The sequence below is a fragment of the Sus scrofa genome, chromosome X, assembly GCF_054392235.1.
Source record: "Sus scrofa isolate SSC_HxYL_T2T_F1_AM1 chromosome X, Sscrofa_HxYL_maternal_Yorkshire_Landrace_v2.0, whole genome shotgun sequence".
Classification (NCBI taxonomy): Eukaryota; Metazoa; Chordata; class Mammalia; order Artiodactyla; family Suidae; genus Sus; species Sus scrofa.
In genome coordinates this window covers 43569784-43591055 of record NC_139401.1, presented here as the reverse complement: position 1 = coordinate 43591055, position 21272 = coordinate 43569784, and the positions used below count along the sequence as shown (strand labels likewise).

Here is a 21272-nt window from a genome sequence, read left to right as displayed (position 1 = left end):
CAAAAAGCAGATGAAATACCAAGTGTCTCGGGTTTCAGACACAAGTCAGAATCCCATTCAAGCAGTAGAATCCTAGAAAGGTATACAGAAATGACAGGGACTGAAAAGAGGAAGATTATGAAAACACTGAATGGAACAGGTTGGAGTTCCCCTTCTGGCTCCACAGGCTAAGGACCTGATATGTCTCGATCCCTGGCATCACTAAGTGGGTTAAGGATGTGTCATTACCACAAGCTGCAGCACAAGCTGCAGATGCGGCTTGGATCTGGTGTTGCCATGGCTGTGGCGTAGGCCTCAACTGCAGCTCTGATTCGACCCCTGGGCCCAGGAACTTCCCTATGGGACAGGTGTGGCCATAAAAATGAAAATAAAAATCAATGAGGACAAAACGTAGCTCAATATGAACTAAAAGTTCTACATGAAATCATAATTTTACCTTTAAAAAAGAATTCTGAGCCACGTCAGTGAAAAGGGTTGAGTGAAGACTTCTAACAATCCTTCCCCAATGAGAAAACTGGCAAATATTGTCATAATCTTTTTTTTTTTTTTGCTTTTTAGGGTGGCACCTGTGGCATATGGAAGTTCCCAGGCCAGGGGTCAAATTGGAGCTGCAGCTACCAGCCTACACCAAAGCCACAGCAATGTGGGATCCAAGCTGCATCTGCGACCTACACCACAGCTCACAGCAATGCCAGATCCCTAACACACTGAGCCAGGCCAGGGATAGAACCAGCATCCTCATAGATACTAGTCAGGTTACCACTGAGCCATAACGGGAACTCCTCATAATCAACTTTTTAATAACTCTAGAAGTTAACTAAAAGCTTTCAGCAATCTGGGAAGGGTTTGCCTAAGAAAAACGGCTGAATCTTGGTACAGAGTGCTTTTTGACTTTTTTTTTTTTTTTTTTTTTTTTGCTTTTTAGGGCCGCCCCTGTGGCTTATGGAAGTTCCAAGGCTAGGAGTCGAATCAGAGCTACAGCTGCCAGCCTACACCACAGCCACATAGGATCTGAGCCTCATCTGTGACCTACACCACAGCCCATGGCAATGCCAGATCCTTAACCCACTGTGCAAGGCCAGGGATCGAACCCGTATCCTCATGGATCCTAGTCAGGTTCATTAGCCACTGAGCCATGAAGGGGAACTTTTGCTTTGTGACTTCTGAACTTGCCCTCATCCCAGCCTCCCCAGCCAGCTCCTCAGTAGACTTGAAAACTAACAGCATGGATGTGCAATACAAACCAGCAGCCTGAAAACCCAGCAGAGGAGGCTGAGGCTCTTTCAAAGTCTCATTTCCAGGAAATCTATAATTATTTGACCTGCCTAATGGTTCCCTGAAGATCCCATTTGCAAGGCTATTTGCATTAGACCTGATTTGGGGCTCACCCAGTGCAAAAAGCCTTTACTGCAAGGGCATTTGACAAAAACTATTTCAGGAAACTGTTTTGACTTCACAGCTTGCTGAAGCAGTGGTTAACAATTGGGGCAAACAATAACCAAAAACCCTAAAAGGAAAAATGGGGGAATGAGATGTCCATAACAGCTCTGAAAAGGGCCAACAAACATGAAAAACCTGAGAATCAAGATAGCCACGCACAGGAACTCTTTTGTGGCACCAGCAGGTTAAGGATCTGGCGTCATCACTGCAGCAGCCCAGGTCACTGCTGTGGCACAGGTTCACTCCCTAGCCTGGGAACTTCCACATGCCACAGGTGTGGCAAAAAAAAAAAAAAAAAGAAAGTAAAAGAAAGCTAAGCACAGATATAGGCTAAACACATACTCAGGAAAGCCCTGATGAGTCCCTAGGCTCTCAAAACTGAAGCATATGGCAGAGCTGTCAACTGCCAGCACACAGAGCACCCTCGGCAAACACTGAGAGTCTCATTGGTTCCGAGCAGTTATGGAAATCTTTGTCTAATGGTTACCTAAACACTGAGACAAATAAGGAGAGATTTCAGTAGCAAAATAGGATAAGGAACAGACTACAAAATTAGTTCAGAAAGTCACTGTAGAAAAAGAAACAACTACTACAGCAAAAAATAACAAAGACAAATGCTGCAGAGGGGGGAACATTCTGCTATCCAGAGTTGCTACATCATATTAAAATGCCCAGTTTTCAAAAATTTTTAGATATGCAAAGGAACAAAAAATATATGTTCAATCCACAACACAAATGGCAAGCAAAGAGAAACTGTCCCAGTAGAAGCCCAAATGATAGGCTTACTAGACAAGACTTTAAATCATCAATAACAAATATGTTCAGAGAGGAGTTCCTTGGTGACTCAGCAGGTTGGGGCTCCAGCATTATCACTGCTATGGCGCAGGTTCAAGCCCTGGCCAGAGAACATCTGCATGCCATGGGCACCACCAAAAAGAATAAATATGTTCAAAGACTAAGGGAAGCTATGTCCAAAGAACTAAAGCATAAGGACAATGTATCAAAAAATAGAGTATCAATAAATAAATTACATATATATATCTCAAAGTTATTTTAAAAAAACCAAATGGAAATTATAAAACTAAAAAATACAATAACTAAAATAAAAGTTCTCTGGGAGTTCCCGTCGTGGCTCAGTGGTTAACGAATCCGACTAGGAACCATGAGGTTGCGGGTTCGATCCCTGGCCTTGCTCAGTGGGTTAAGGATCCAGCGTTGCCGTGAGCTGTGGTGTAGGTTGCAGACGGGCTCGGATCCCGCGTTGCTGTGGCTCTGGCGTAGGCCGATGGCTACAGCTCCGATTCAACCCCTAGCCTGGGAACCTCCATATGCCACGGGTGCAGCCCTAGAAAAGGCAAAAAGACAAAAAAAAAAAAAAAAAAAGTTCTCTGGATGGGCTGAACAGTAGAATGGAAGTGATAAGACAAGAGAGACAGTGAAGAGATCAATAGAATTTAACCAACCTAAACAAGAAATTAGACTGGGGGAAGAAAAAACAAAAACAGAGCTTCAAGGACCTATGAGCCCAAACCAGATGAGCTAAGATTCTTACCAGAGTCCCAGAAGAGAAGGTGCAATTGAAAAAGTTTATATAATGGCTAAAAACTTCCAAAATTTGATGAAACACATGAACCTACAAGGAAAAAAAAAACCTAAAAGAACTCCCAAGTAAAATAAAACTAAAGACATCCACACCAAGAAACACCATAACTTAACTTCTAACAGCTAAAAACAAAGAAAAAAACCTTGAAAGCAGCCGGAGAAAAATGATAAATTACTTACAGGGGAACATAGATTCTAACGACAGAAAGTCAAATCTAATTTCTGATTTGAAACCATACAGAACAAAAGCAAATAGTGCACACAACATTTTTCATATACTGAAAGAAAAGAACTGTATATGTGAACTCCACATATGGCAAAAAATATCCTTCAGGAATAGAGGGAAATAAAGACAATTCAGATAAACTGAGAGAACTTGATGCTAGCAAAGTTACCCTGAAAGAATGACTTTAAAAGTTCTTTAAATAGAAAGGAAATTAAAGCAGAAGGCTAGGACCTCAGAAAGGAAAAAAGAACACCGGAATAGGTAAAAATATTATACAATGTATGAGTTTCATAAATCATATTTGTTGACTACGGCAAAATTTATCAAACTATCTAATGTGATGTTCAATGTTACGGTAGAGAAACACATAAGAAAATTATGTTTCAAAAGAGAGAGGGCAAAAGGACCTAAATGGAAGGTCTATACTTTGCTTGAAGTGGTAAAATATCCATACCAGAAGATGGTGATAAATTACACATGAATATTCCAATACCTAGAGCAACCACTAAGACATACTTAAAAACACAACAAATCAAGATGGAATCCAAAGAAATATATCCATATAACCCATAAGGAGGTAAGAAATGAGAGAAATGAGAAAGAAACAAACAATAATAATAAAATAGCAGACAAACATATCAATAATTACCTTAAGTATAAATACATTAGTCTAAATACACTAAAAGAGACAAGGAAGAGTAGAGTTTTTTAAATGATCTTACACACACACATCACTTTAAATACAATAGGTAAGTTAAAAATGAAAATGTGGAAAAAGACATACCATGCAGATATTAATTTTTTTAAAAAAGCAAGAGTTACATGGCTATAACTATCAATAAAGTAGACCTCAGAGCAAGTAAAATTATGAGTGATCCTACCAAGACCAAAAGAGATACTACATAATGATAAAGGGAACAACACACCAGAGGACATGACAATCCTAAATACGTACACATCAAATGACAGAGCCTCAAAATACAGGAAGCAAAAACTGATAAAGATAAAAGGAAAATAGACATTCACAATTATAGTTGGAGACTTGGCAACACCACATTCTCAGCAATTGACAGAACTACTAGACAGAAAATCAGCAAGGATATAGAAGAACTGAAGAATCAACCAACAGGCTCTGTCATGTATACACCATCCAACGAATGAATACACATTCATTTCAAGCACCCATGGAACAGTCATCAAGATATACCATACCCTGAGTCCTAAAACAGATATCAACTAAAAGAATGAAAATTATACAGAGTAAATTCCCTAATCATAATGTCATCAAGCTAAAAATCAGTGAAAATGAAGTCTTCGAATACTTAGAAAGTGAGTAACACACTACTAAACACTCCATGGATCAAAGGGGAAATCTGAAGAGGAAATTTTAAAATGAATATAAGTGAATGAAAATACGGCATATAAAAATATGTGGGACACAACTAAAGTAGGGTTGAAATGAAAACTTAACAGCACTAAATTTTTACATCAGAGAAAAAAAGAAAGTCTCAAAATCAATAATCCAAAAGACATGAACAGACATTTCACCAAAGAGGCTATAGATGGAAAATAAGGGCATGAAGGATATTCAACATCACTATCCATTAGGGAAATGCAAATTAAAACTACAATGAGGAGTTTCCTCGGTGGATCAGCAGATTAAGAATCCAGCGTTGTCACTGCTGTGGCTCAGATCTTCTGTATGCCACAGGCACAGCCAAAAAATTTTTTAAATTAAAATTAAAAAACCACAATGAAGAGTTCTCTTGTGGGGCAGCGAGTTAAGGATCCAGCATTGTCAATGAAGAGGATCTGGGTCGCTGCTATGGCATGGATTGAATTCCTAGCCTGCAAACTTCCATATGCCACAGGCATGGTCCCTGCCACCAAAAAAAGAAAAAGAAAGAAAGAAAGAAAAAAAAAACAGTGAGCTATCACTACACTTCTATCAGAATATGGAAAATTAAAAAACAGTAATAAATGCTGGCAAGGATGCCACAAAACTAGAACAGTGGTGAAAGAGCTGATGGGCTTGTAAAATGGTAGAGCTGCTCTAGCAAATAGTTTGGTAATTTTTGTAAGACTAAACATACAACTATCAGCAACTGCACTCTTGGACATTTATCCCAGAGAAAACTTATGTTCATAAAAACACCTGTACATAAATATTCATAGCAGCTTTATTTGTAATAGCCAAAGACTAAAAATAACTCAAGGAGTTCCCATTGTGGCACAGTGGTTAACGAATCTGACTAGGAACCATGAGGCTGCAGGTTCGATCCCTAGCCTTGCTCAGTGGGTTAAGGATCCGGCATTGCCGTGGGCTGTGGTACAGGTTGCAGAGGCGGCTCAGATCCCGCGTTGCTGCGGCTCTGGTGCAGGCTGGTGTCTACAGCTCCAATTAGACCCCTAGCCTGGGAACCTCCATATGCCACAGGAGTGGCCCTAGATAAGGCAAAAAGACCAAAAAAAAGAAATAACTCAAGACATCTTTGAACAGATAAATGGTTAAAGAAACTGTGGTACATCAATACCGTGGAATACTATTCAGCAATAAAAAGGAATGAACTACTGATATATGCAACTACTTGGATTAATCTCCAGGGAGCTCTGCTGAGTGAAAAATGGTAATTCCAAAAGGATACATACTGTATGATCCCATTTATACAACATTCTTCAAATGACAAAATCATAGAAATGGAGAACAGATCAGTGCTTGCCAGGGGTTAGGAACTGGGGGAGGTGAACATGGCTATAAAGGACAACTCAGATACTTGTGGAGATGAACAGGTCTCTAGCTTGACTGTGTCAATGTCGATTTCCTGGTCGTAATACTGTACTAGATCTATTATTACTTACAACTGCATGTGAATCTGTAATTATCTCAAGTAGTTAATTTTTTAAAAGTCAAAACAGGAAAAAAATTTCCATTTACAGAAATGTATGTACGATATCCAATTTGTCATGTGACTGTTCACTTCTCTGAGTAAGGACAAACAAATCCAGGAAAACAAAGCAAGAGCCAAAAAACATACATCAGAGTAGCAAGGACTCTTCTTTTTCTTCAGATAATCAGGACCCAGTCACCTCTTTTCATAGAATCATGACTATTTAAGAATTGAATAATCTTTACAGATAACTTAACAGTAAAAGTCATCCATTGATGTCTAAATGCTGTCTACAACATCCTGGCCAAGCAGTTCAATGAGCAAACATGAACATCTCCAATGACAGAAGACCCGCTTCATTTATCTATCCACTTAGCATCTTTGAAAAAATGTTAGCAAAAAAGTTTCTCCTTAAGTGTTATACTCTGAATTTAACTTAAAAATTCCAAATCTATAATGAAAATATAATCATAATATAATCATACACATACACAGAAAAATTCAGTAATATAAAAGTTTACAATAGATAGGAAAGTGCCTCAACTAATGCCAAGTCTTGCTACTTGTAGGAAAACTGTGGGGCCTTACTTATCTTTGTTAACACCCAAATATGGAATACGTACTAGTACATACTTATTCAGTGTGATATTTCTTATCAATTTACATCTGGGAATTCATTTAGCCCTGTCATAAGTTCCTAGCAGTGATTAAACCCATCTTCTAGAATTAAAAACACCAGATCTGACCTAAGAAATAACAATCCAAACTATAAGATAAGTAGTTTGGAGAAGTCAAAACACTAACCATTACTCAACAAGGCAACTTTCAACTCAATCTAAGACTACCTGAATAATTAATCAGATTAACAAAAACACCTAAGTCTCAGTTCCATTATATGCCTGCATTCATTTGTTTCTGGTCATCGAAAGCTTGAGGCTAAAATTGAAGAAAATTACAATCCAGGACAAACTTCCATTGTACCCCCCTTCTGGGTCAAAATCTTAAAGAACTGAGTCAATCCTATAAATCAAATGAACCAGCACCTAGGATTCTGGTGACGGTCACTTTGGAAATTCTTTTTTTTTTTTTTTTTTGTCTTTTTGCCATATCTCGGGCCGCTCCTGTGGCATATGGAGATTTCCAGGCTAGCAGTCCAATCGGAGCTGTAGCCGCCGGCCTACACCAGAGCCACAGCAACGCGGGATCCGAGCCGCATCTGTGACCTACACCACAGCTCACGGCAACACCGGATCGTTAACCCACTGAGCAAGGGCAGGGATCGAACCCGCAACCTCATGGTTCCTAGTCGGATTCGCCAACCACTGCACCACGACGGGAACTCCACTTTGGAAATTCTTAATTCCTAGCCTTTCATTCTAAAAGATGGTGAAACTGGGGACCACAAGAATTAAGACACTTGACAAAATAAGCAGCAGACACCAAAACACTGGTCTTCAGTTTTCTGATCCATTGTTCTTACCAGCATATCACAGCCTCCAACCAAGACAGCATTTTTTAATTGGCCACACCTGTGGCATGTGAACGTTCCCAGGCCAGGGATCAAACCTGCGCCACAGCAGTGACTTGAGCCACAGCAGTGACAACCTGCTCAGCCACCAGGGAACTCCCAAGCCAACGTTTTGAGCACCCAGGCTAAGGAACAATTCTAAAGGCTATTAACTATGTCAAAAGGGCACGTACTTACACAACTATTTTTCCAGTTAGAACAATAAGTTCTCTAGGGATTGATCAATCCACATCTCTTCTAACACCCTTACAATCACTAGAGAATTTGAGAAAAAATGCGAAGTGGTTAAAAAATACCACAAAACTGTGTGGTAAAAATCTAAGCCACTCAAGCCTGCCCAATCCAGTGGTTCTAAAAGCTTTTCTTTCTCAACACACTCCTATCATTAACGCAAGAATAAGTTAAACTGAACTAACTGAAAATAATGGAGTCCACAGTTGGACTTCAAAGGGATCCATGCACTCCCAAAATCACATACAAACTGTACACAACCACACTGACCCTTTAATGACCTCAAAAAAGTAAAGTACCATTGTTCTAACTCCACTACCAGTCAATATGTACTGAAAATAAAGGTATTCTGCAATAAGTTAATCATACAGTAAGTCCTGTACCGTTTTTGACTAATCAAGAATACAAGTAGTATCCATAAGGACACAGGTTTGATCCCTGGCCTTGCTCAGGGGGTTAAGGATTTGGCATTGCCATGAGCTGTGGTATAGGTCACAGATCCCATATTGCTGTGGCTGTGGCGTAGGCTGGGGGCTACAGCTCCGATTCGACCCCTAGCCTGGGAATTTCCATATGCCACAGGTGCGGCCCTAAAAAGACAAAAGGAAAAAAAAAAAATCTTTGCATGTTGAGGAATTTCTGCCTCTGAAACCACATATAAAAGGAGTAACAGAACCTCAAAATCAACGTAACCACCCAAACCATTCTCCTCACCAACATCTCATTACCTGAATGAGTGAACTCTCAAACCCAAGACAATTCAATATAAAAACAACTAATATTTTCATATGACAAGCAGCCAAATTAGCAAAGCGTTTTAACAATTTTTATACAGTATAAACTCACTGCATTGGGAAAAAATACAACAGAATATACTTATATGTGTGTTGAAATATGAAGTTACTCAATAAATCTTTTATCAGTGGCTGCCTGAGAATAGGAAATAAATGACTAGAAGATGATGTGGGAGAGATTTTGTTCTCACTGCAACATCCTTTATGTAACTTTTCAATTTTGTACTATGTGCAAGTATACCTATTCAAAAAAGTTATATGAAGGTATTTCAAAAATTAAAGGTGGGATCATGGCTGCAATTAGAATGGTGGCAGTGAGGATGGAGAAAAACAGATTTGGAATTTAAGACATAGAAATGTCAAGATATGGTGACTATTAGAACTTGACAGGTTAAGAAAAAGAGAAGTTAAAAATGACTCCTAGTTCCCACTGTGGTGCAGCAGGTTAAGGATCTGGTGTTGCCACAGCTGTTGCAGTTCCGACTCAGATTCTATCCCTGGCCCAGGAACTTCCATATGCCATAGGTACAGCCTAAATAAATAAATAAGATTCTACGGTTTCTAGCATGGGTAGTGGTAAGCGCCATTTACTAAGACAAGGAATATCAAAGACAATGATAAATTCAGTTTACTGCCTCTATCTCCCACCTCTCATTCCTAAACTACAGCTTCACTTTAAAAACTGTCTTGCCCCTATGCTATACAGCAAGACCTCATTGCTTATCCATTCGCAGGAGAAAAAGAATGTATATATATGTATGACTGGGTCACTCTGCTGTAATAGAAGAATTGACAGAAGGTTGTAAATCAACTATACTTCAATAAAAAAAATTTTTAAATAAATAAAAACTGTCTTCCAAAATGATTGTAACATTTATCTTGCACTGAGCACATTCCACACCAGGCCCAATGCCAGGCACTTTACACATTTTTTCCCTAATGCAAAATCCAAAAGCCTGTAAAAAATCTGTTACCGCTTCCATTCTACAGATGAGAAAAGTGAGCCTCTGAAAGATAAAACAATTTGCCCAAAGATCATACATCTAGTCAGTGACATAAGAAGTCTACCCTAAAATCCATGCAGTGCTTTTAAAATCAATACTTCACAACTAGGTTCCTTTCCCCTCCATTTTATCCTTCTCACTGTAGCCAATAATATTCCCAGAATATCTACTTCTGGTCATGTCACTTCCCCTGACTGGAGAGTTGAGTTCAATGACTCCCTAAAACATCCTATGGCCTATTGTAATGGGGACCTTCACATGCTCAATTATCTCCTCCCAATCCCACTAAGACATCCCATCCTCTCTCCATACTGAACTATTCACAATTCCTCAAACACCATTTCATATCTCCAACTCTCAGCTCTTTTTCCTCTTGCTAAACTTCTATTTATGTTTGATAACCAAGACCGACACATTAAATCTTTGTGCAGTTTCTATCACTCACTTCTCTGGTCTAAACTAACTGCTCCAAAATGTTGGAAATTTGTGTGGACAGTTTAAACTACCCATAATCAAGTTTCAAATGTTCTGGAGTTCCCTAGTGGCTCAGCAGGTTAAGGATCTGGCATTTTCGCTGCTACAGCTCCAGCCACTGCAATGGTGCAGTTTCAATCCCTAGCCTAGGAACTTCCCCAAGCTGCAGGCACAACCCCCCAAAAGTTTCAAATGTTTTCACTCTTCCATCATTTGAGAGCTGATAGCCCTTTGCATATACCCAGGTTATTGTACTTACTACCTCATGTGGTCACTCACTCTCTCTATAGAATGCACAGGCAAAGGCCAGGTCTTACTTGTTCCCCCAGGACTTGGCACAGTCCCTCACTCAGAACAGTTCAGCAGTTCCACAAATCAATCAAGCCAAGTAGAAGCTTTTCTAGTTCTCATTCTGATACCTGAAATTCAAAAATCTGAAACACTTAGTTTATCTTAAAAACATATTTCCTAAAATATACAAACTATCCAAACAGACTAAAACAACAAAGACTCATAAAGTTCTCAGGAACAATTATCTCTTTTGACACACCTTATGTAAATATTCTATTATAGAATTCTACCACAATATTAAAATACAAAATCACATGTTTTCAGCTAAATGTTTTCTACTCATTTCCCAAGGAACTAATTCTTAACTTCCATAGGGCAAATAAATAAGTGCCCATGGATATCTGATATTAAGAAGTTATTTTTATGTGTAATAAGGACATTGTGGCTAAGTTTCAGAGACAAACAGAAATATCTATGGATTAAATGATGAGATTGATATTTGAGATTTCCTTCAAAATAATGGCAGTGAGGGGCAAAATATAGATGAAACAAGACTGGTTACGAGTTGAAAATTGTTGAAGCTGGGTAATGATCAGTGATGGTTGGTTGGTTTACTTTCTCTGCTTTTGAAAATATGGGAAATTTTCCCTGATAAACTTTTTTTAAAAGAGAAAGATTAAATGAACATAATGTACTAGATCTATAGTCTGAAAACAATCCTTTATCCAAAGAGGTTTCTTCCACTGTTCTAAATTAAATTAAATGACCTTATATAATACTCTTAACTATAACAAAGCCCAACCTTCTTCCTGAGAATAAACTTAGCAGTAGCATCTTTTACTTATGCTAACACAAACAAAATGTTACCACAGACAAAACCACATAAAGAATACAAGAACGCATTCATGGGAGTCCCCGTCATGGCACAGCAGAAACAAATCTGACTAGGAACCATGAGGTTGCCGGTTCGGTCCCTGGCCTCACTCAGTGGGTTAAGGATCTGGCATTGCTGTGAGCTGTGGTGTAGGTCACAGACGCAGCTCGGATCCCATGTTGCTGTGGCTGTGGCATAGGCTGGTGGCTGTAGCTCTGATTAGACCCCTAGCCTGGGAACCTCCATATGCTGTGGGTGCGGCCCTAAAAATAGAAAAAAAGAAGAAAAAAAAAAAAAAGAACACGTTGACATCAAAATGATGACAGTCTTAGTAATACAGAGAAGACAAAATAAAAGGAAGAAATGGGTAAGAGAAAATAAATAATTTTTATATAAATATTTATTTATTTTCTCATAGAAGTGGCAAACAGCCCATAATTTGGCTGAGAAACCTAAAACTGTCTATATAAGCAATTACGCCCACCCTTCCAGGTTATAATTTTTAATCAGGTCCCAAATGTCAGCCTGGGCCAAATCAGGACCAAAAATAGTCGTCAATGAAACAGATGCTGAAGATCAAAATGAATGAGTACAGCAACTATTACAAAGCCACATAAATAAAATGCAAAGAAATAGAATCAAATAGGATTCACATCTCTACTCCATTTGCCCCCACCTATCCTCACTGAAGGACGATCAAGATCAGAAGTATCCCAACTTGACAATAAGTCATTCACAGGTATACACAGTAGTATAAAAATCCATCTTTAATCAACTAAAATATAATTCTGGTACACTCACTACCAGTGTGCTTATGTTATTAACGTTAAGGTAATGCATGTCTATGGTTAAAAAAAATAACAGCAGTACAGAAATATGGTTTAAAATCACCTGCCCTCCTCACACTAAAGCTGTTTTGTACTCCAATATGATCATTACTTAATTAACTATTTCTTGAGCATCCTTCCAAAACTTTGTCAGAGAATTTCTTTTTCTTCTTATTCTTTTTTCTTTTTCTTTTTTTTTTTTTTTTTGCTCTTTAGGGCCAAACCTGAGGCATATGGAAGTTCCCAGTCCAATCTGATGAGCTGCAGCTGCTAGCCACAGCCACAGCAACTGGAAATCTGAGCCACATCTGTGACCTACACGCAGCTCACAGCAATGCCAAATCCTTAATCCACTGAGCAAGGCCAGGAATTGAACCCGTATCCTCATGGAGACCTGTATCCTCAGATCCCATGTTCCTCTTTGTATCTTCTACTTATTTTTTTGGCCGCACCTGTAGCACGCATAAGTTCCTGGGCCAGGGATCTAACCCAAGCCACAGCAGCTACCCAAGCCACAGCATTAACAAAGCCAGATCCTTTACCCACTGAGCCACAAGGGAACTCCCTCTCATTAAATGTTTTAAGGAAAAAATAAAATAAAATACATCAGGATACGGTGAGTCTCATGTGCTTTAACTCATTTTAAGCTAGCAACTGTCAGTTAACTTCTGAAATTAATTCTAATAATCTAAAATCCAGGGACTGTTAATTAACTTTTGAAATTCCCAAATCAGGAATATACAGTCCAGAAGAGTTAATAGTTAAATCTAAAAATGAGAGACATGAGGAGGACAGGAGCCAGGACAGCACTCCTACCTTTACTTTAGTCAGCCCTAGAATGTGTTAGGTAGCATAAGGGATGTCAGAAATAAGTTTTCGGAGTTCCCGTCGTGGCGCAGTGGTTAACGAATCGGACTAGGAACCATGAGGTTGCGGGTTCGGTCCCTGCCCTTGCTCAGTGGGTTAACGATCCAGCGTTGCCAGCTGTGGTGTAGGTTGCAGACGTGGCTCGGATCCCGCGTTGCTGTGGCTCTGGCGTAGGCCGGCGGCTACAGCTCCGATTCGACCCCTAGCCTGGGAACCTCCATATGCCGAGGGAGCGGCCCAAGAAATAGCAGCAACAACAACAAAAGACAAAAAAGACAAAAAAAAAAAAAAAAGAAATGTTTTCATCTGTGAAATGAATGACGTTCAAATTAATGTGCCTTGGCTAGAAATACTGTAAAAGCATCTCCATCTTTGCATGAACAAGGTCTAATCAGGATCCCAATACTCTCCAGAGTACACACACAGTCTATGGGTACCTTCTGCCCTGTGTTCCACCACTGACCAGGTGATTCTGAGGCTAATGCCTACTCCTTCTACCATATGCTACATGTGCCTCCAAAGCACCTTTCCAGCAAGGTCCTTGTTTAGACCACCTACAAGGACAAAGAGCTGGGACTTCCTCATGCTTCACGAACAGGCTCCTGCGACTGCTTTTTGTGCATGCTTCAACGTTTTCATGAATGGCAAAAAAAAAAAAAAAAAAAAAAAAAAGACAGAAAGAAGTTTTTTAACTTGTATAAATTGTTAACTTGACTTTTATCATAAACTTTCAGGATACTTCACACTTTGCTTCTGCCACTGATGTCTCTGTGTTAGTTATACTTATCTCACCCTTTTGGAATTTTAAGTTTTCAGTGCAAATAGGGGATATCTATGTTATCTTCCTCCATATTCCCTGCATAGAGGACTTGCATCTAAGATTCTCAAATATTTGTTGCTGTAACTTACTGTCCACAAATTACAAACCAATATGGAAAACTGATACAATTACATGCGAAGCTTCAGTGTGAGTACATTAAGACTATCAATTATGTATTTAATACATAAACTCCATTAATTAACTAGTCCACAAATAAATACGTGTGGGTCCTAAATAACCTAACCACTATTTCAATGCTTAGACAATCTGATGGTGTTTTGTAACATAAATTAGTTCTCTTGATACCACATTTCAAAAATATTAATAATCCACTGTCTTTAACATCAATTTCAAAGAGCTCAAAGCATAGCAATGAGTTTCAAAGTAAAAATAAACGCAACAACAACAAAAAAAAAAACCTTTTCAAACCTGCTAAATAATACTGGCATTACATAAATAAAAAATTAATGTTACATAACCAAATCAGAAAAAGATTTTTTATTCTGTAGCTATCTAGCCAAGCAGTGAACCTTCACTTTGGCTTAAAGTGTATGGCCCACCATTCCACTTTACAACCTACGTCACAAAAACTCATCTCTCAGGCAGTTTTTCTTCCCTAGTCATTTCTACTTGTAATTGATTTTACAGAAAGAGCTATCTGGTGTTTGTGTATGTGTATGTGGGGGGGGGGGGTCACAACTTAAAAAGCACTGGAAATAAATATATCCCTTTAAGTGCCAGCAAACAAAACACAGAACATAATATAGAATAATTTGAAACATCAACATTCAAATATCATGGTATAAGTAAGACACCTCTAGAAATGACCTAATAATTTTCCCCTACCATCTACATGCAGGCAAACCAAATTTAGGAAAATATATCCTTTAATGGACCTTAAACTACTTCCACTGCCCCCAAAATTTTAAATTTCAACTATTTTCATACTAACTAGCACCTAGTTTAAAAAAAAAAAAAAAGGCACATATATCTTAAAATGGTAAACAATCCATTACTACTTCTAGGTATTCTACATAGTCCTTCTATTGATCAACAGAATTACCCAAAAAAAAAAAAAAAAATCCCATTAAGAGTATTTAATACAAATTTCAAAATGATACAGATACTTCGAAAGGAACAACTCTGTATTTTAGCAATAGTTCCTTGACAAGGATTCACAACCCTTGATCATATTACTACTATAGACATAAATGTATAGTATTGCCATATTCATATACTATATGAATTATTACTATGTTATACTTTAACTCAAATCCTTATCAATTGAAAACAAGATTAACCCAAAAGATTTTCGAAAATGTACTAAAATGCCACCATAGCGTAATTTCTGTTAAAAATGTTTCACTTTTCAGTTACTTTTCAGTAATTCTACTGTAATTAAAAAAATAAGAATCCTGAACTACTATGTTTCCAAAAGATTAACGGTCAGCATTAGTTTAAAAAGGAAAGTGGTCAAGATAATGCCAATTTCAAGAACTCTGATTAAGCTACTACTTGCTGTTTACAATCTTTTAAAGGTCTTACTACAAAAACAATATACTGTATTACTAATTTATTTTTTAATCCAAAACCCCAAGCACTGTATATCAAATGACAATCATTCAAACGAAATTCTTTCAATGACTCCAACAGAAATTAATTTTTCAAAAGCATTCAGAGACTAAGAGAAATCAGCAGTTTGGACAAAGTATCCTCACACTTAGAAAAGGAATATACAAGTTTAGGGGCCAGTAAGACATACTTACTATTAAAAGTTTTAAACTTTCCAAAGCTTTAAAGTCAAGAGTTAATCTTCTTTAAAACCTACTAAGGAAAATTTAAAACCTTAAAAGAAAATCCAATAATATACAGGAATAAGAATTTTTGAAAGCAATTAGTTTCAGCTAAGTTTCTATCACAAAGAAAAAAAAGTTATACAAGATGCAGACTACATCTGTGGTGGGGGGGGGCGACAAAGATCATAGCTAAAAAGAGAATAATCCTGGTAGTTGTTCAATTCCAGTATCTGCCCTTAGGTAAGTAGCCTGAACCTACCCGACAAAGAAAAACCAACTCTTATTTTCAAGAATTTCAGAGAAAAAGAATCCTGAAACCAACACAGCTCAACACTCCACAAAAAAACACAGTTTACCAGGACTGTTCAAAAGATGGATGAAACTAAAAAATTCAATTACTTCCTACAGCAGGACTCCAGATCATTCATTCTATTCAAAACCCAGTTCGAGCACATGGTACGAGGTTATATAATATCAAGCTTTACATTACACATTTCACGGGTACGCTCACAAGGATGCAACCAAGAATTGTATGTGGTTACGAGCACATACTCTAGACTGTTTTAATGTTAAGGCTAATGAGTCTTGACCTAAATACACAGGACATCACAAGCATGGGGTCTGAAGCAATGAAGAATTTTTTTTAGCTTAACAAAATACTCAGTAGTTTATCAAACTACCCAGTACTTTATGAAGCCTTCCTTCTTCCACAAAACATAACACATGAAGCTTTACAAGTTTCTCATTTATGTTACTGTATTCAAACATCAATAAAGTAAAGCACACTTTCACAAAAAAAATTTGAAAATGCTTGCTTCTTTTATAATTTAAACTCAAAAGTGCATAATAACTGCAGGGCTCAATATTCGAAACTACAATCTGCAAAACAATGTAAAGCACGATCCACTGTCAATTCATCTAAATACAAGCATTCTGACACATGAAATCACCTAGCATTTTACATATTATCCACATAAAACATCAGATCCCATTTATTTCTTCATTACTGTAACCAAAAGCAAATAGATTTTGGCTAAACTTTTCCAAATGTATTATCTTTGCAAACAATTTCACCAACACCCTATTACATGGGCAAAAATCACTCCAAACTAAATGCTCCTAAGTTTAAATATTTTGCTTAATCTTTTGGGAGGACAACTTTGACAGTAGTCAAGTAATTTTAAATAACATACTTTAAATACTCAGGTTGAAAAAAATTTTTTCAAGGCTTCAAATCATTTGAGAGCTAGTCGCTATTCATTTTTCCGGCGATAATTTCAATGAAGCCAATTAATACCTACATAGTCAGTTTAATTCAACTTTTGTCCACCGGTCAAAGGGACTGGGTTTACTGAAAAGGATTATTCCTGTTTAGCTTTCTGGTCATTTACCTGTGTTTGAAACCCCTTACACTTAAGTTACACTGAAACAGAAACAAAAGTATAATTTCAAATAAAAGGAATTAGTGACTCTCCTAAATCAAACTACAGATAAAAATTCGGGACAACTAAATTACAAAAAAAAAAAAAAATCAACTTAAGAATATAACTCAAGGCTTTAGTCATTTCAAACTTCCTTCTCAATCGCAACAATAACGCCAGGTGTCAATTGCAAAGCTACTGATTTCAGCTGGGGAAGATAACGTCTAATGGATGCACCACCTATCCCGCACACTCCAAGTTTCACGGTCCCGATCAAGAAGCAAGCGTACAAGTATCACTTCGATCAGATTTTGGTCAAGAGACACAAACTGATGAACACAGATCGAGACTCCACTGCCTTTGTTCAATAGCTGACGGATGGGTAACTAAATGTGCTACAGGTTGATAAGCATTTACCAGGTTTCTGAATGCTGCTTTCAAGCCTGAGAAGGGTACAAGCATTCTGGATGCAAATAGTCTTGGGGAATTTTTATCAAACCTCACCGAGCTGCACACTCCGAAGGAGAGGCCTATTCATCGCTACTATTTATTTCCATGTTTACCTCTCCTCCCTCCCCCCAAACCCCCCCCTTCACTTTCTCCTCCCACCCTGTCCCGCCATCTTGGGCCGATAGGAGCAGCCATTACTTAACTAAATGACAGTGCCAACAACTTTCCACACAAATAAACAGAGACTACACCCCGAATTCTCCCCGGCCTCCCCTGTCAGACGCGCAGGAAGCGAGGCTCCAGGAAGAAAACACGTTCACAAATAAGTGCAGGATTTCTGCCGCCCAAACACCCCGAAAGTAAACAAGTCACCTAACTTCAGGTAGAAGACAGACCCATCGAGAGGCATGTCAACAGCCCCATGCAAACTCTTCGCCGCCCTAACCTACGTGCAACTTCCCCCTTCTGGGAGCGGGGACACAAGAAAGCCCCCAACGGTGGGTTAACAGGGGACTTCACCAACAGCCTGCCTGGAGAAAAAGAATAAAAAATAAAAATAAATTAAAAAAAAAAAACCCACAGCAGGCAAGTAACTCGGAAATGTGGGGGAAATCTACACGCATTCACGAGCCCTTGACCCTAAACTGCCACCTCGGAGAGATCGTGGCTCGACTTTCCAAAAGCCCCCAAATAACAGGCTCTTTGGTCGACCCGGGGGGAGCTCGGCCCCGAAACGCTGCCGTCTCTGTTCCTCCAGCTACGAGAGGAGAGGGCGATTTCACAAGGGAGCGAGCGAGGGATCCGGGGGTGGGGGGGTGGGGGGAGAGCAGAGGCAGGAAATAGTTTTCCGGAAGCCCCTCGGCCATCGTTCGCGGCCACAATGAGCGCCGGCCGGGCCGCCGGGCCCGGGGCGAGCGGGGCGCCGGCCGCGTACACCGTGTCCGCGCTCCGGCCCGCGGCTGCCTTACCTTGCCCAGTAGGGCCTTCGTCCTGGCGCCATCTTCATGAAACCTCACGAACCCGAAGAGGCGGCTGTGGGGAGAGACACACACGCGGCCCGTTAAGGCTCCGCCGGCACCACCGACCCATCCCTGCCCGAGCCCGAGGCCCCAGCGGCGGCGATCACGGCACCGAGAGCGCCAAGCCGAGGTGCCCGCCCCGCCGCCGCCACTGCTACCGCGGCCAGAGGCGAGCCGCGCTCGGGCCTCCCCAGAGAGCGGCGCCAACCCGTCCGGAGCCGACCGGGCGGGTGACGGCGGCCCGTACCTGTCCAGTCCGCCGAGCGCCTCCCTCTCCTCGGCTGTCAGGCTCGGGGACGCCTCCTCGCTCTCGCCGCTCGCTTTTCCCGCCGCCATTTTCTTTTCCTCATCACCGAAAGCGGCGGCGGCAGCGGCGGCGGTAGCGAGCGACACTCCGCAGGATTTCATGGAAACGCAGCGAATTCACAACTCCAACGCCGACACCCCCCCTCGCGGGCCGGGGCCCGCAACGACGCTCCCAATCTCCGCGCGGGACCGGCACACCAACTTTATCGCCGCCTCCTCCTCCGCCGCGGGCGGCAGCGACGAAAAATCCCAACGCGGCGGCGGTGAAGGTGGCGGCGGCAGGGGCTGCGGAGCCCCCGGGTCGGCAGCGACGGCGGCTCGGCTTGTAGGGTCACATCGCGGGGGCGGGCGAGGGGCAGCCACGGGCGGGGACGGCGGGGACGGCCGGAGCGCGCGGGGCTGAGGGACTCGGGGGGGATTCGTTGGAGACACAAACTTCCCCGGCACCAGCACAAAGTTGTTGTAATTGTGTCACACAGCGAACCCCACGCCGCCGCCGTGACCCCCCCCTCCCCGCCCGGCCAGCGCCGCCAATCGGCGGGGCCCGCTCGCCTCACGTGACCTTTGTTGACTCACGTCAGCCGTGGCTCCACTCAACTTGCTAGCTGCCCGAGCCCCGCCCACCGAGGCCGCCACCGACGGGGAGCGGGACGCACGCCAATTCCGGCCGGTGGTTGGCTGCTCGGCCCGTCTGTCGGGGCGAAGGGTTGGCACCGAGAGGGACTAGCTGGTTAGGTTGTGCCGGTTAAATACACTGGGGCAGAGAATGGAGGGTCCGGGCCGTGTCACCTCGGGAGTCGCGGCGGGCTCGGGAGGGGGAGGGGAGCGTTGGGGAAGGGCGAGGTCCGGCACCGCCCGCGGCGGGCGCGAGCAGTGAGCGAGGACGCCATGGACGGCCTCTGCCTGGCCGAGAGCCCCGGGCTGGGCCGGGATCGCGGCTCCAGCAGCATAGGCTCCGGGGGTCCCGGCCCCAGAGGGCCTGATAAGGGTCGCGTCGCCGGGAGGCGGTGCCTGGCCCCTGACCTCCGCCCTCCAAAGAAGGCGCACACTTTTGGCACCGCTGGAGATAATGGCCTCCGCGAGGAGTGCACTCGGGCAGCGACTGCCGGCCCCCGTGCTCCGCGCCTCGGGCGGCGCCTTAGGCCAGGCCTCCGCTGCCAGCCCCGATTCCCTCGCTCGCGCCGCAAGTGAAGGGAGAAAGGCCCCGTGATCCCCAGCCGGAGGGAATGAAGAGTCGCCCACGGGGGTCCGGCTCGCAGACCACGCTCCCCACCGCCGAAGGTCTGTTGGCGGCACTTTGGGGCCAAATTTTCGTGCTACCCGCGTTTTATCAGTAGTTCATTATAGTGTTGTAAGGAAAAGCGATGACGAAAAATTGTTAAAGCGACATCTCCAGAATGTTGGTTTGATCTCAGTGGGGCCCTCATGGAAGAGTTGGGGCTACTTGTAGACAGGCCTGAGAGAAGACATAATTCAGATCCTCATCGAAGCTTGCAGCCCAGAAAACCTTTTTCTGTCCACCGCCCCCCCCCCCCGCCCCATGTCTTTGGCAACAGTAACTTGTTCCGGCCATATGCAAATAAAAGTCACTAGTCTGCCTTTCTATCTACAGTATAATTGGGAGGAAAAGAAAACATGTGTTCGGTCCATTACGCTTTTCAAAAGACATTGAATAAGCTATGTCTCATATAACAGATCTGTTAGAGGGCACACCTCCAGTCATCAGGGATAGGACAAAATTAATGGACATATAAAGACAAGGTTTCCTTTATAAACATGGACTCTATATTTTCAACAATGTAACCAATAAGCGTGATATCTTTAACTTGTATTTCAAAATATAAGGAAGACAATTCAGTGCTGACTCAATAATCCTAGCAGTTTTTCAGTGAGAAGCTATGGAAATCCCAACTGGTTTTGCACACAAACACAGTTTTAAATAGTTCCCCTGAGACTAGTAACTAGACTAACAAACTATAGTTTTATATGGATTATATTTCATGTTTAATTACTTTCTCTGAAACGCCTCTCCCAGTCTTTATGCTAGTCCTTCCATTTTACTTGAATGAGTAAGTACAAGGCTGCATGTTTTTTACAGCTAAATTAATGCATGCATTAACTTTGTCAAAACAGATGACCTTCAAAGCCTGGGAGACTTTGACACCACTCTCTCCCCATCACCACCACACCACACACACTCTTAGACTTCCACAAGTAGAGAGAAATTCTGACAATTTTCCTGGAGCTGGTGGTTCTTGACTCAGGCCCTTTCCACGAATTTTCAGACTACCCACCTCCAGCCCCTCAAAACCTTCTTAGCAGCAGAATTGCATGGAGTGAGTGCGATGGGTGGGGTTGAGGTCTAGCAGACCTGGATGCAAATCATTACTCTGCACAGGCTGTGCATCCTTGGG

The 21272-nt window shown here is 41.5% G+C and overlaps 1 protein-coding gene and 2 long non-coding RNA genes across 11 annotated transcripts in view; 2 read left to right on the top strand and 1 right to left on the bottom strand.

Moving 5' to 3' along the window:
• The window catches only part of KDM6A (lysine demethylase 6A), a 199810-nt gene extending 180488 nt beyond the window's left edge, over positions 1 to 19322 (bottom strand). For all 9 annotated transcript variants that reach the window (XR_014835286.1, XM_085007699.1, XM_085007700.1 and 6 more), the window contains exons 1-2: positions 18800 to 19322; positions 18502 to 18565 (exon numbers count right to left, since the gene is read on the bottom strand). Coding sequence is in view for 8 of the 9 variants with exons in the window: in XM_085007699.1 (XP_084863825.1) it covers positions 18502 to 18565; positions 18800 to 18960 (225 nt within the window). In the remaining variant the exon portion in view is untranslated. The remainder of the gene's footprint in view (positions 1 to 18501; positions 18566 to 18799) is intronic.
• On the top strand, positions 877 to 5689 carry LOC146394571 (uncharacterized). Its single transcript, XR_014835350.1, has 2 exons — positions 877 to 4699; positions 4742 to 5689. It is a non-coding gene; the product is annotated as an uncharacterized LOC146394571 (long non-coding RNA).
• Positions 7233 to 11591, top strand: LOC146394570 (uncharacterized). The gene is made up of 2 exons (XR_014835354.1): positions 7233 to 7279; positions 8498 to 11591. It is a non-coding gene; the product is annotated as an uncharacterized LOC146394570 (long non-coding RNA).
• Positions 19323 to 21272: the final 1950 nt, after the last annotated feature.